Below are 13,227 nucleotides of genomic sequence, written 5' to 3'. Positions count from 1 at the left end.
CATCTTGATCCCCCGGGAATGAGTTGAGTGGCAGTGACTCACAGATCAGGAGGAAGTAAAGCGCATTCAATTAGGAGTCCTCAGGCACAGACCTGCTGGCTCCCAAATTACTCCCTGTGACCCACTTTCACTTCCTGGTGGGGCCTCCTGGGTCTGTAGCATTTCCATGGTTCTTGCCGACAGGCCCTTTACGTACCCAGTGGTGCCTCCTTTTGCTCCTGATTAAGTCCCAGTGAACAGGCAAAAGGGTGGGTTAGCTGGAGGCCAAGGTCCCTGGGTGTCCTGGGCAGGGCTGGGAGACCTTGATGCCAAGCGAGCTCCAGGCTGAATCTCTGCTGCTGACAGAGCCACGAGCCACAGCTGGAAGATCACGGCAGCAGCCTCTGCAGGAACAGGCGCTGGGAAGTTAGTCTCTTAGGCACCTGGCTTAGGGAGCATGGAGCTTCTGGGACCCCAGGGTCCAATGTGTGTGACCTTGAGACGCCAGCTCTTGGAGCCCAGGCAGCTGTTGTTTTTGTGTTATGCTGTCAGATGAGCTGTGGTTTGTCACCGTCCTTTGTGGCCTTGCATCCACTTCATTTACTATGTTTCTTTACACTCTCCTTGACCTCTGGGCGACCATGGAACTCTTCCATTGCTCTAATAGGCACTTTACATAGGTGAATTCACTGAATCCTCATAGCCACAGTAGTCACACGTCCTGGGTCACCAGCTGGGACAGGGTCATGCTTGGACTTGAACCAGGGTGCATGGGTCTTGGGTCAGGCTCTTAAGCAAACCCTGCATCTCCTGTGCAGCTGTGGCTGTCACACTCCAGATAAGGAGATCTGGAGCAGGCGGGCTGTGCAGGGATGGATGGGGGAGGGGAGGCAGCTGGCAGATTCTGGATGAATGGGGGCGCTTGAGTGATTGGTGGAGCCATTTGGAGCATCTGAGGTATGCAGAACCAAGGGCCAACTTCAAAGTGTGGCAACAACAGGGAGTCTGGGGGAGAGGCAGGGACAGGTGGTCATCACCCACTCAGGACAGTCCAGTGGCTGCCTCATGTTCAGCTGTGCACTAGCCCTGGGACCCTTGCTAGCCTGAAGTCCCCCCCACCTCCCATCAGGATGGGGCCACACTAACCACAGGGCCAGTCCCCCTCTAGGACCTGGATGGGCTGACCACCTCTGCTCTGCTTCCCGCACAGCTCACTCATGGACACCAGGTGGCGCTCTCGTCCATCAGCTACATCGGCTGCTCTCTGTCAGTGCTCTGCCTGGCCGTCACGCTGGTCACCTTCGCGGTGCTCTCGTGAGTCATCTGCTCTCCCCCGGGGCCCAGGAGGGTGGGTGGCTCTGCGTAAATGTTAGGGCTACCTCTGCCCACTACGACTTCCCTTCCTATACTTGTACCCTGGAGGCAGCAAACACCGGCCCCTGTTGAGGTTATGCACAGGGGTTACAGCTGGACCGCTATTCCTCACTTATTTTGAGATCTGAGGTCCCGGGAGGGAACCATGGGGTGCTCGAAAAGGGAGAGGATGGAGGAGGGGCTGTGGAATTGGAGGGCGCCAGCTTTAGCTAAGCTGGGCAATTCTAGAAAGGTCTCCAGCCCACAGGGTTGCTGGCCTTAAGCCAGGTGAAAGCCAGAACTGAGGACCTCCCCCCAAAGATATCCAAGCAGCCAAATCCTTGTGGGGCTGGGCTGTGGGAGGCCCCGGGGGTGAGAACATTGGAGGGACCCCTGCCTCCTGCCCGCTGAAGCCACAGTGTCTGGTCAGAGGTCGTGGGGGTCCCTGCAGCGGGGCTGGCAGTGAGTCCATCTTTGGTCTCCTCTGAACTGGGACAGAAAAATAAGATGAGAGCTGAGTCGGAGCAGACAGCTGTAGGGACATGTTCACATCCACCCCCACGGGGCTGCGGAACATCCCGGGAGGATGTTTTACGCAAACCTGGATGGGCGTCTCTCTCCGGGGCTGCTTGGGAGTTTCTCTCCCCTCCTCCCACTGCCTCTTCCAACCTGGACACCAACATTCCTCTTCACCTGCCCTGTTCTGCAAGGACACCTGTTACCTGGGTGGCTCTGTGACCTGGGTGGGGCGGAGGGGGGAGGTCCCAGGTTTGGTTGGTTAGGGCCTGTGGTAGCATCAGCAGGGGAGGCTGCCAGCTTCCTGGCCCCTCCCTCACTGTGATCCCTCCCTTCCTCGAACCCAGGTGATCTGGGGGATGAAGGCAGGTATGCATGAACACAAGGGGTGCTGGTGGGATCTCAGCCAGATGAGAGGAGCCGGCTGAAGGTTTTTTGGTTTGGTTTGGTTTTTTTGTCTTTTTAGGGCCACACCCACAGCATATGGAGATTCCTAGGCTAGGGGTCTAATCAGAGCTATAGTTGCCAGCCACAGCCACAGCCACAGCCACACCAGATCCGCGCTGTGTCTTTGACCTACACCACAGCTCACAGCAACGTCAGGTCCTTAACCCACTGAGCAGGGCCAGGGTTCAAACCCATGTCCTCATGGATCCTAGTCAGGTTCATTACTGCTGAGCCATGACGGGAACTCCTGGACTCGGGTTTGTAGCGACGTTCCTTACACTCAGGACGTTCCTTTTTTCCCCTTTTTTTTGGCCGCCCCTTCAGCATGTGGAGTTCTCCAGGCCAGGGATCAGATCCAAGCCACAGCTGTGACCTTAAGCCACAGCTGCGGCAATGTAGGATCATTGGCCCACTGTGCCGGGCCAGAGATCCCAAGGCACCGCTGATTCTATTGTGCCACAGCAGGAGCTCCAGGATGTTCCTTTTTTGAGTCCCTGGCTCTTCATCCATTCGCTCAGCAAGCCCACCTCCCAGCCCTACCCTCCACCCCATGGGCAGTCAGCTGTGAGGACACAGCTGCACCCAAGATGGATTAAAACATGCCAGGGTGGGGGCTGGTTGAGGAGCAAGTACTCAAAGGCCTGAACACACATCTGCACAGACCTCAGAGCAGGGAGAGCCGTTTAGAGAAGGGGCGGAGCACCTTTAGGCTCAGGAAGTTCTAAGGGGAGGCGAAGGAAGAGAGTTTACATACTTTACCGCAGAGGAAGGCAGGTGTCAAGGCCCCGAGGCTGCAGCAGGTTGGAGGAATTGAAGAACCAGAAAAGGGGGTCAGGAGCAGACGAAAGGAAAGAGTTGACTCAGAGCCATTTCCAGGACCTGCGGAAGATCATTTCTAAGAGCAATAGGGAGCCATAGAGGTTTCACAGCTTCCCAGGAGTGACAGCCTCAGGGTGGGCTTATCAAGACCTCTTTGGTGGCCCTTGGGGAAGTGGCACAGAGCACCTTTGGCTGGGCCCTGGCCTCACCCCTGCCTCTCTGCCCCCCAGCTCGGTCAGCACCATCCGGAACCAGCGCTACCACATCCACGCCAACCTGTCCTTCGCCGTCCTGGTGGCCCAGGTCCTTCTACTCGTCAGCTTCCAATTTGAACCAGGCACGGTGAGTGGGCCCTCTCAGTCCTGTTGTGTCCACAGGGGGCCTCCCTCGAGACCCCCCCTCCCTCATGTCACCAGAGTGGCACCTTCTCCTCCTGGTTTCCACTCAGAATTAAGCCCCCAGAGAGCGAGACAGTGATTCCTCCAGGAGAGATAGAGAAGATGACAGGAATGGGCTGGCTTCCCTGTTCATCATCATTCTCAGTAATGAAGACATTTAAGGCCCTGACTGGCTACGGTGACTCGGGCTTACAGAGAGTCACTCAGTTGATCCTCATAAGAAGCCCATGAGGTGGTGCCATGTAGATGCAGCATAAGGGGTTACAGGGACTTGCCCAGGGCAACCTGGTAAGTGCTGACCAGGGTCTGACCTCAGGCAGTCTTGCTGCAGATGCTGCCCTCTGTCTCTGCTCTGAGTGCACGCAGCTGCACCCCTCTGCCTGCCAAGGGCCAGCGCTCTCTGCCAAGGCACTGCAATGACCCAGACCCACATTTCCCTGCCCTTTGTATCAAGCAGGGGGTTCTCTGGGGACCTAGGAAGTCTCAGATTTCACAGAAAGTAAAATGCTGAGACCAAGGTGGCTCAGGCCTGGGCAATGTGAGTTATAAACCCGGTTGATGGGCAGGAGAAGCAGAGGTGTTCTTGGTCCACACTAGGACAGAAGGAGAGGCTGGTGCTGGGGGAACCGAGCAGTGGAAGTCAGTGGTCCTGGAATGCAATCAGGATGGGCCAAAGGAAAGTGAATCTTTATCCCACAAAGTGAGTGGGTCAGCAGAGCCTCTGTCCTCACTGCTCAGCAGGGCCCTCAGCCCACCTACCTGTCTTGGGATTGAGGGGTCCAGGCAAGCATCTGAGAAGCTCCCGGCTGTGCTGTGGATAGAGGAGGCCTGTACCAGCCTCATCCCCCACCCCCAGCTTGATGCTTTCCAAAGTCTACTATGAATCATTGCACGGAGTTTTCTCGAAATGCAGATTTGGGTTCAGCAGGCCCGGGGATTCTGTGTTTCCCTCAAGCATCCTGGTGCTGCCAATACCACCTGTCCACAAGCCACCCTGTGAGGCATGAGATTCCACTCCGTGATGGCAGCAGGAGGGGAAGCGGTCCAGGCATCCAGCATCCAGATGAATTCTCCCCCAGGAGACCAGGAGAATTCTCCCCCCAGAACCCGTGTGTCTGAAATCCCAGGCAGGGCACCGCTGAGTGATGTGCCTGTTGGGTGACCTCTGTGGCAGATGAGAGGTGATTGTTGGGGCCGGTCTCACCAGAGCCTCTGCATGGAGGGGGGCTGCTCCCCGTACCAAAGGGGCAGCTGGTCCAAGAAGACCCCGGGCCACTGGTGCCGGGACCACAAAAATAATAGATGTGTCCCATATTTGTATCTAAATGTTAACAGATCCTGATGACAAGAAACACAGCATTTCGGTAACTTCTACCTTTTTCCCCCTGAGAATTAACTGATGCAGTCGCGGGAGGAGGACAGGACATGGAGCCCCCCTGCCCCCATAAAGATGGTTCTCTTTGATTTTTCATATTTGTTTTCCTCCCTGGGCTTCTGGTTCCCTGGACCTTTTATCTGAGCTTAGGGATGAGTGGCTGTGGACTCACAGAGAGCACAGGGGAATGTCTGATTGGGGCTCTGGGGCGAATCTAAGGCCATGTGGCTGAGGCTGACCTTGTGGCCAAAACACTAAGGAGCAGGAGGGACCAGCAGACCCTTGACGCCCTGAACAGGATAGATGAGCATGCAGTGCTGAGCAGGCCCTGCCATCATGGGCTCATCAGAGAGAAGGTGGGGGGCCTTGTGAAGATCAGTGCCCTGGGCAGCCAGAAATAACGGACATTACAGGCAGTTTGTGCATCTCTGTTCATTACACCTGTTGAGAGTAAACTAGAGGGAAGTGGTTGTGTCAGGCGGGGCTTTCAGCTCCAGGTAGGTAGGTAGCCAACACCTTGAAGTGGAGAACTGAAAAAACCACATCACAGGCTGCTTTCTCTCTGCCCCTCAAGTCCCTTCCCCATATGGGCTCTGCTCTGCAGACCTCCCTCTCCTAGGTCAAGGTGGCTCTCAATTCACCAGGCTTGTGTCCTTATGTCTGGAGGGAGGAGGGAAACCTGCTTAATTGGTGGTTCTGCCCACACAGAACCCACCCCAATGGACCAGGTGGATCACGCCCCTGCTCCAGCCAATCCTGCTGCAGGGATGGGGATGTTTATGCTGATTGGGCGACTGATTCCCTGCCTTCTCCTGAGCCAATCACTGTGCCTGGTTGGGGGGAGTTGCTGGTGCAGTGATTGGCTACTGCATGAGTCATGTGCCCCATGCAAATCACTCCACCTGGAAAGCAGGCCGTGAAAATGAGGCCAAGTGTCTAGAAGGTGCCCCTAGAAAATTGGTGCAGGGAGGTTGGAACGAGAGCCCGGCTCACATCCTGTGAGAGCTTAACGCCCTGTGCCATTGCTTTGATCCTAGACCCCGTGCCAGGTGCTGGCCGTGTTCCTGCACTACTTCTTCCTGAGTGCCTTTGCATGGATGCTGGTGGAAGGATTGCATCTTTACAGCATGGTGATCAAGGTCTTTGGATCAGAGGACAGCAAACACCGCTACTACTACGGGATAGGTTGGGGTAGGTGGGGATGGGGTGGGGCAGATCGGGCAGGTGGGTTGTGATTTCATCTTCACGTGACACACCTCCAAGAGGCCAGGTGCTCCTAGGCTTGCATTTCCCCACACTCCTTCAAAAACTCACTTCCCTTAGGGAGTGCTTTGGGGTTCTCTGTTCTAATGGCCTGCTTCCCTCCTACCTGGGAAAAATCCCGGAGGCATGACTTCGGAGCTGGTATAGGGACAGTGGCCAGCTTCTCTTGGATTGACAACCTAGCTTTAGCGCAGGAACTCATCTCACAGTGTCTGGGAGCCCTAGGGTGAGGGCAGTCAGAGCCTGTATCCTCAGCTAGTCGCACCTGGGATGGACCCCGTACACGGTGGGTTGCGGTTGGAGGGAGGAAGGGAACTCTGATCTCTTGGTTGCTCTTACCTGGAATAAAGTTTCTGCAGTGTGGCACTGGGGAGAATGAGCAATGCAGACAGCCTGCTCCCGGGAGATGTTATGGCTCTGAATTGGGCCCTGGGGGAGGGAGCCTGTCTTGTTGGCCAGACCTGCCTGGAGGAGAGCAGGTTGTGGCCCAGGTGTTGCAGCCGCTCTGTTTTACCCAGACTTAGTAGGTTTTCTTGAATAAATTTGTCTCAATTTTATGTATGTCCAAGGACAGTTTACAGAGACTTTAAATGGTTGTGTTCTTTTAAAAGCTGATTTTCACCAGTTCTGGTGACCTGTCATTCTGGGAGTCACCTCCCCACTGACTTGACTCTTCGTTTAACTTCCTTTTTGCCCGTCTGGAGGAGGGGACCTGAGGCCATGCTTCCAGCCAGAGTAATTGACACCTGGCATTCCTTTTTTTTTTTTTAATTAAAGTATGGTTGATTTACAATGTTGTGCCAATTTCTGCTGCACAGCAAAGTGACTCAGTTATAAATATATATCCCAGGAGATTGGATAGAGTTACCCATGCTATACAGTAGGACCTTACTGTTTATCCATTCTAAATGTAATAGCTTGCAGCTACTAATCCCAAACACCCCGTCCATCCTACTCCCTCCCCCCTCCACCTTGGCAACCACAAGTCTTCTCTATGTCTGTAAGTCTGTTTCTATTTTGTAGATAGGTTCATTTGTGCCATATATATATATGTATATTTATAAGTGAGTGTGTGTGTGTGTGTGTGTGTGTGTGTGTATGGCCACACCTGCTACATATGGAAGTTCTCAGGATACAGGTAGAATTGGAGCTGCATCTACACCAGATCTGGGCCATATCTGAGACCTACTCAGCAGCTTGTGGCAATGCTGGATCCTTAACCCACTGAGCAAGGCCAGGCATCGAACCTGTATCCTCACAGAGACTATGTGGGGTCCTTAACTTACTGAGCTACAATTGGAACTCCCATTTGTGCCATATTTTAGATTCTACATGTGGTATTTGCATCAACACCTGGCATTCTTTTTTTTTTTTTTTTTTTTTTTTTTTTTTTTGTCTTTTTGCCTTTTCTAGGGCCGCTCCCTCCCTCAACATATGGAGGTTCCCAGGCTAGGGGTCTAATCAGAGCTGTAGATGCTGTCCTATGCCACAGCCACAGCAACACAGGATCTGAGCTGCGTCTGTGACCTGCACCACAGCTCACGGCAACGCTGGATCCTTAACCCACTGAGCAAGGCCAGGGACCGAACCTGCAACCTCATCGTTCCTAGTTAGATTCGTTAAGCACTGAGCCACGATGGGAACTCCAACACCTGGCATTCTTTTTTTTTTTTTTTCCTTTTTATGGCCACACCCGCTGAATATGGGAGTTCCCAGGCTAGGGGTCCAACTGGAACTGCAGCTGCCAGCCTACACCACAGCCACAGTGGATGCCAGATCCAATCCACATCTGCAACCTACACCACAGCTCATGGCAACACCAGAGCCTTAACCCCCTGAGTGAGGCCAGGGATGGAACCCACATCCTCATGGATACTGGTCGGGTTTGTCACCGCTGAGCCGTCATGGGAACCCCCAACCCCTGGCATTCTTGCATCTGTTAGAAAGCATTAATCTCACATTAGGCACCAGCTCTTTGTTTCTGGTTTTCTTTTAATAGATTGACTTCTCACAGTCCTCATTGTACAGGGAGCAGACCAATGTTTTCTTTTGTGTTTTGAGTGAGCTAATGTAATTTATTGGGGTAGCAGTGGAGGTAAATCAGGGACCCCCTCCTGGCTTCCTTGGGGAGCCTGGAGAGTCTCACCTGGGCCCCGTGGAGAGTGGAGACTGGCGTGGCCTCTCCGGGAACTCCCCGTGGTCGCCACTGACGTCCTGTGCCCAGCCTGTGGGTTGGTTTGCTGTCTGTGCTATGCTTTTCTACCCGGGATACCTTTGCCCACCCTGGGCTCTCAGAACAAACGTCCTTTCCTCTTCCGTCTCCCCGTGGTGAGCCCGAATCAAGCACGACCTTCTCCTTCCATCCTGCCTTGACTCCCTGAGGGAGGAGTGTCATTCCTGCCTCTAACTTCTGACTTCTTTTAGTAAAGATTTACAGGATGATATGTGACCAACCGCCTTTAATTACTAGTCTCTTTATGGAAACAGTCACAGACACACACACACACACACACACACTCACACACACACACACACACACACACCCGTATCAAGGACAGGCGAAATAAAAGTGTGGGATTTGAAGTTCCTACTATGGTGCAATGGGATCAGTGGCATCTCTGCAGCACCAGGACGAAGGTTCAGTCCCCAGCCCAGTGCAGTGCATTAAAGTATCCCCTGCTGCCTCCGCTGTGGTGTAGGTCACAGCTGTGGCTCAGATCTGATTGCCAGCCTGGGAACGTCATATGCTGAGGGGCGGCCAGAATAGAGAACTTTACAGTATAGGGTTCCTTCCAATGATATCTCTGTATTAATTAAGATAAATATTGCAGCTGGTATGACAGATAAACTATCATATCTCAGTGAAATAGACAAAATAGGTCTCTTTCTTTTATGTCACAGTCCAACGTGTGTTGGCAGAGAGCCTTTTTCCTGAAAGATACTCGGTGACCCACGTCCTTTGCACCTGTGGCTCTATCTTCTTCCAGATCCTCTTCATGAGCCAGTGCGTGGAGACGGGGAAAGAATGTCAAGTTCAGCAGAGTTTACAGGGCATGGCTAGGGGTCAAGTTCAGCAGCATTTTCGAGGCGTGCCTAGGGGTGTGTGTGCCAGTTCCCCACCTTTCCTTGGTCACTATTCAGGTGCGTGGCCAGGCCCACAGTGAGAGACGCCATCTCTACTGGTTCAAGGTGGAGGTGGGGGTAATCCTGTCCAGTCATGGAGGATGTCTTATTGGGTCTGCACAGAGTTGGAGAAAAAGAAAGGAATTGTTTTTGCTGGTATTTAAAAATGGAGAGAATTGGAGTTCCTGTCGTGGCTCAGTGGTAATGAAACCAACTAGTATCCATGAAGATGCAGTCTTGATCCCTGGCCCCACTTAAAGATCCGGCCTTGCTGTGAACTGTGGTGTAGGTCGCAGATGCTGCTTGGATCCTGCATTGCTGTGGCGGTGGTGTAGGCTGGCAGCTGCAGCTCTGATTCAGCCCCGAGCCTGGGAACTTCCATATGCTGCAGGTACAGCTGTAAAAAGACAAAAAAAAAAAAAAAAAAAAAAGAAAGAAAAGAAAAGAGAGAGAGAGAATTTACATCAAATGATAGAGTCCATTTGAAAAATGAGGTGATCAGGGAACCCTGAGTTTCCGTTCCTACTTGGCAACATTGGCTGCTACTCCATGGTTTCTGATGCCAGCCTCTTCCCTGTGGATGTCTGAGCGAGCACCCTCTGTCAGAGGCTCTCTGCGAATGGAGGGCTGGGCTGGGCTCCAGCAGGCCTGCCACCTCTGACTCCATCAGCTTCCCCTTAACTGATTTCATCAGGGCTTGTGAAGTGCATCCTCCCTTCTGACGGGGCTAGAATTGGCTCTGGGCCTGAGTACAGACCGTCTGCAGGCAGCTGGGCCTCTACCTGCAGTTATTGATGGAGAAGGAGCAGGGAGTGGATCCAGGGCACCGGGAGGTGACGCTGCAGGGCTGGGGGAAGAGAAGGGCTGCATCCCTGGACATTTCCACCTGCTCCTATCTGACCATCCTTTTCTGAACCTCAAGGACTATGCTTTTAGCGGAGCTGGGATTGGAGGCATCTCATTAACAGCATACTTGAGGCTTTGCTGTATGTCAGGTCCTGTGCTCATACTTAAGGTGAGTGATATGCAGTTTCTATCCTCAAGGAGTCCACAGGGGAATCAGGAGAACAGGCGAGCGCTAAACAGTTGAGTATTTTTACACATTGGTGCAGCAGGTGCGAAGCCCTGATCACAAACTGTAAGAAGTGATCATGAACTCCGAAGCTAAGGAAATACAACTTGCTTTGTCTTTCTCTGTTGCTTTGTTTCTTTCATGAGAACCTATCCCTGTCTGGGGGCTGAAAACATCATCACAGTTCTTTCCAGACCCTGCCTTTCTCTGAAGTTGCCCTGGTGCTCTGGGGAGGTGACTCCATGCCAAGACCTTGGGAGGTGCATCAGTCAGGGCAGGCTTGGTGATGCTGCCATAACAAGCAGCCTCCAGCTCACATCGGCTGAAAACAATAGCATTTATTTCTGGTTTACACTGTGTGTCTTCAGTGGGCCGGTGGCAGCAGTGGGGGTGGGGGGGGTGGGGGAGTGGGCCCCCCATCTCCCCAGGCCACTTCCACCCCCCTCCTGACCCCCATGGCCCCAGGGGTGGAAGTGCCAACTTCCTACGTGCCCAGAGCGAGGCATCCAGGAGGTGGCACTGGTGACTTCTGCAGGAGGGTGGGCCACTTGTCTCCTGTCGTTGTCACCCTCTGCCCCTTCTCTGTTGAGACATCCATCCCCCTCTGTTGGGTTTCACACCATCCATCCTCTCAGGACGGGTGTGTCTGGGGTTAATATTTCATAGCAAAGCTTCTCATGGCCACTCTCACTGTCACCCGCTTCTTTCCTGGAGTTTAGAGGGCAGCAGCCAGGAGGCAGCAGTGTGGTCCCTCCCAAAGGTCACTGCCTCCCAAAGAGAGCCTTTCTGGAGCTCCATAAAGTAAATGTCCATAGGACAGAGCCAAAGGGACCCCAGATTGCCTGCAGAAACAGGTGACATGTCAGGACAGGTTATTGGGGTGGGGATTTCAGATGACAGTAGGACGGGCATCTGAGTTGGTTAATAACAGTGGAGGTTGTTATACCGAGGTTGGTGCCCTACATCAGCGCCACCTTACTCGCAAACACAGTCGCATCTCACGGGACCCTCACAGCAGCCTGATGGGGAAGTACGATTATCTGCATTTCCAAAGTGAGATTGTGGTGGCCCAGAGAGGTCCGTCTGGGTCCCTGAGGCTACACAGCTGATCCAGGGTGGCCCTGGGAATAGAACCAGGTGTCATTTGGCTCCAAAGCCCAGGCTTTTCCTACTGGATGATTTCTCCATCCTGCTCCCACCTGTGCACATTATCTCTGCCCCCCCCCCGACTGTGCCCACGGCATGAGGAAGTTCCTGGGCCAGGACTTGAACCTGTGCCATAGCAGTAACCAGAGCCCCAGCAGTGATGCCAGATCTTTAACCTGCTGAACCACCAGGGAACTCTGAACTTTTTCTTCTCAACAACACACACTCATCAGGTCCCTGTGGCTCCTGCAGCATGTTTGAGAAAAGCAGAGAGTAGAGCCTGCCCGCTTCTTAGACAGACACTTCTGGTCACTGTCCCCCTGGCCTGTCCAGTGCAGGACATAGAGGATAACACAAGAAATGCAATGGCAGAGGAGCTTCAGTGTTGTTGGGAGGTGGGAGGAGGTCGGAAGAGGACAGAGTCAGTCATGAAGGCAGGAAAAGAATCGTTGACTCCCTTATTTGACTTTGGGCCGCAAAGAGGTGCCAGTCCCTGATGTGTGCCCTCCTGTGGCCAGGATCAGGGAAGACGGGCACAGTGTTGGCTCAAAGTGAAGCCTCAACCACCGAGTTTGAAAATCCATCTTTTGGGGAGTTCCCATTGTGGCTCAGCATGTTAAGAACCAACATAGTGTCCATGAAGATAAGGGTTCAATCCCTGGCCTCACTCAGTGGGTTAAGGATCTGGCATTGCCATGAGCTGTGGTGTAGGTCACAGATGTGGCTCAGATCTGCCGTTGCTGTGGCTGTGGTGTAGGCCGGCAGCTGCAGCCCCAATTGAAACCCTAGCCTGGGAACTTCCATGTGCCACAGGTGCGGCCCTAAAAAGGAAAAACAAAACAAAACAAAAACCAAAATCTGATCCTCAGAAGGGCAGGCGTGGGGCTGACTGTGCCACCAGGGGTCGCTGGAGGGCTGTGGCCTTGAGGTACCCAGGCCTGGGGCTAGGAGCAGGCGACCCCCTGGGTCCTGGGGTCCTGGCAACAAGAATTCCTGTGGGCGGAGTGGGGCATAAGGAGCCACCTGCAATGCTGTATTTTGCCACCTGCTCCCTTTTATTCTAAGAATCTGCAGAACACGGGGTCGTGGCCAGGAGCCCTTTCTCCTGAGCACCCTTAGGAGGGGAGGGTCCTGGATGGAAAGGCGTAGTTTTCTATCTCTTCCCCACCGCCCCCTTCACTATAGGGGTGGGAGGTACAGAGGCTGTGCTCAGGCCGCTGATCAGACAGAGGCCCTGAGGATGCCCTTTCCAGGCAGCCAGAAATGGGTTGTTTGCAGATACAGAATCAGATTTCTAACAGATCAACCCTAAAATGCACATGTGTGTGTGTGAGTGCGTGCATGCATGTGAGTGCGTTTTATCTCTAAATGACTCAAGTTCTTGGATTTCAGCGTCTGTTCTGTGTCCTCAGCTCTTTGCACATCACTCTTTATATATCAGATATAAAATGAGTAAGTGAAGAGTTCCCGTTGTGGCTCAGTGATAATGAACTGACTAGTATCCATCAGGACTTAGGTTCCATCCCTGGCCTCACTCAGTGGGTTAAGGATCCGGCGTTGCTGTGAGCTGTGGTGTAGGTTGCAGACGTGGCTCAGATCTGGCGTTGCTGTGGCTGTGGCGTAGGGCTGGAAGCTGCAGCTCTGATTTGACCCCTAAACTGGGAACTTCTGTATGCTACAGGTGCAGCCCTAAAAAGAAAAAAAATTTTTTTTTAGTTAAAAAGAGAGAGAGAGTG

At 53.3% G+C, this 13,227-nt stretch overlaps 1 protein-coding gene across 2 annotated transcripts in view; it reads left to right on the top strand.

Moving 5' to 3' along the window:
* ADGRD1 (adhesion G protein-coupled receptor D1) overlaps positions 1 to 13,227 on the top strand; it is a 181,604-nt gene that overhangs the window by 142,844 nt on the left and 25,533 nt on the right. For both annotated transcript variants that reach the window (XM_021072216.1, XM_003483408.3), the window contains 3 exons: positions 1,190 to 1,293; positions 3,345 to 3,456; positions 5,925 to 6,078. In XM_021072216.1, coding sequence (XP_020927875.1) covers positions 1,190 to 1,293; positions 3,345 to 3,456; positions 5,925 to 6,078 — 370 coding nt within the window. The remainder of the gene's footprint in view (positions 1 to 1,189; positions 1,294 to 3,344; positions 3,457 to 5,924; positions 6,079 to 13,227) is intronic.

The sequence above is a fragment of the Sus scrofa genome, chromosome 14 (genome assembly GCF_000003025.6).
Source record: "Sus scrofa isolate TJ Tabasco breed Duroc chromosome 14, Sscrofa11.1, whole genome shotgun sequence".
Lineage (NCBI taxonomy): Eukaryota > Metazoa > Chordata > Mammalia > Artiodactyla > Suidae > Sus > Sus scrofa.
This window is presented reverse-complemented; position numbering and strand designations above follow the sequence as displayed.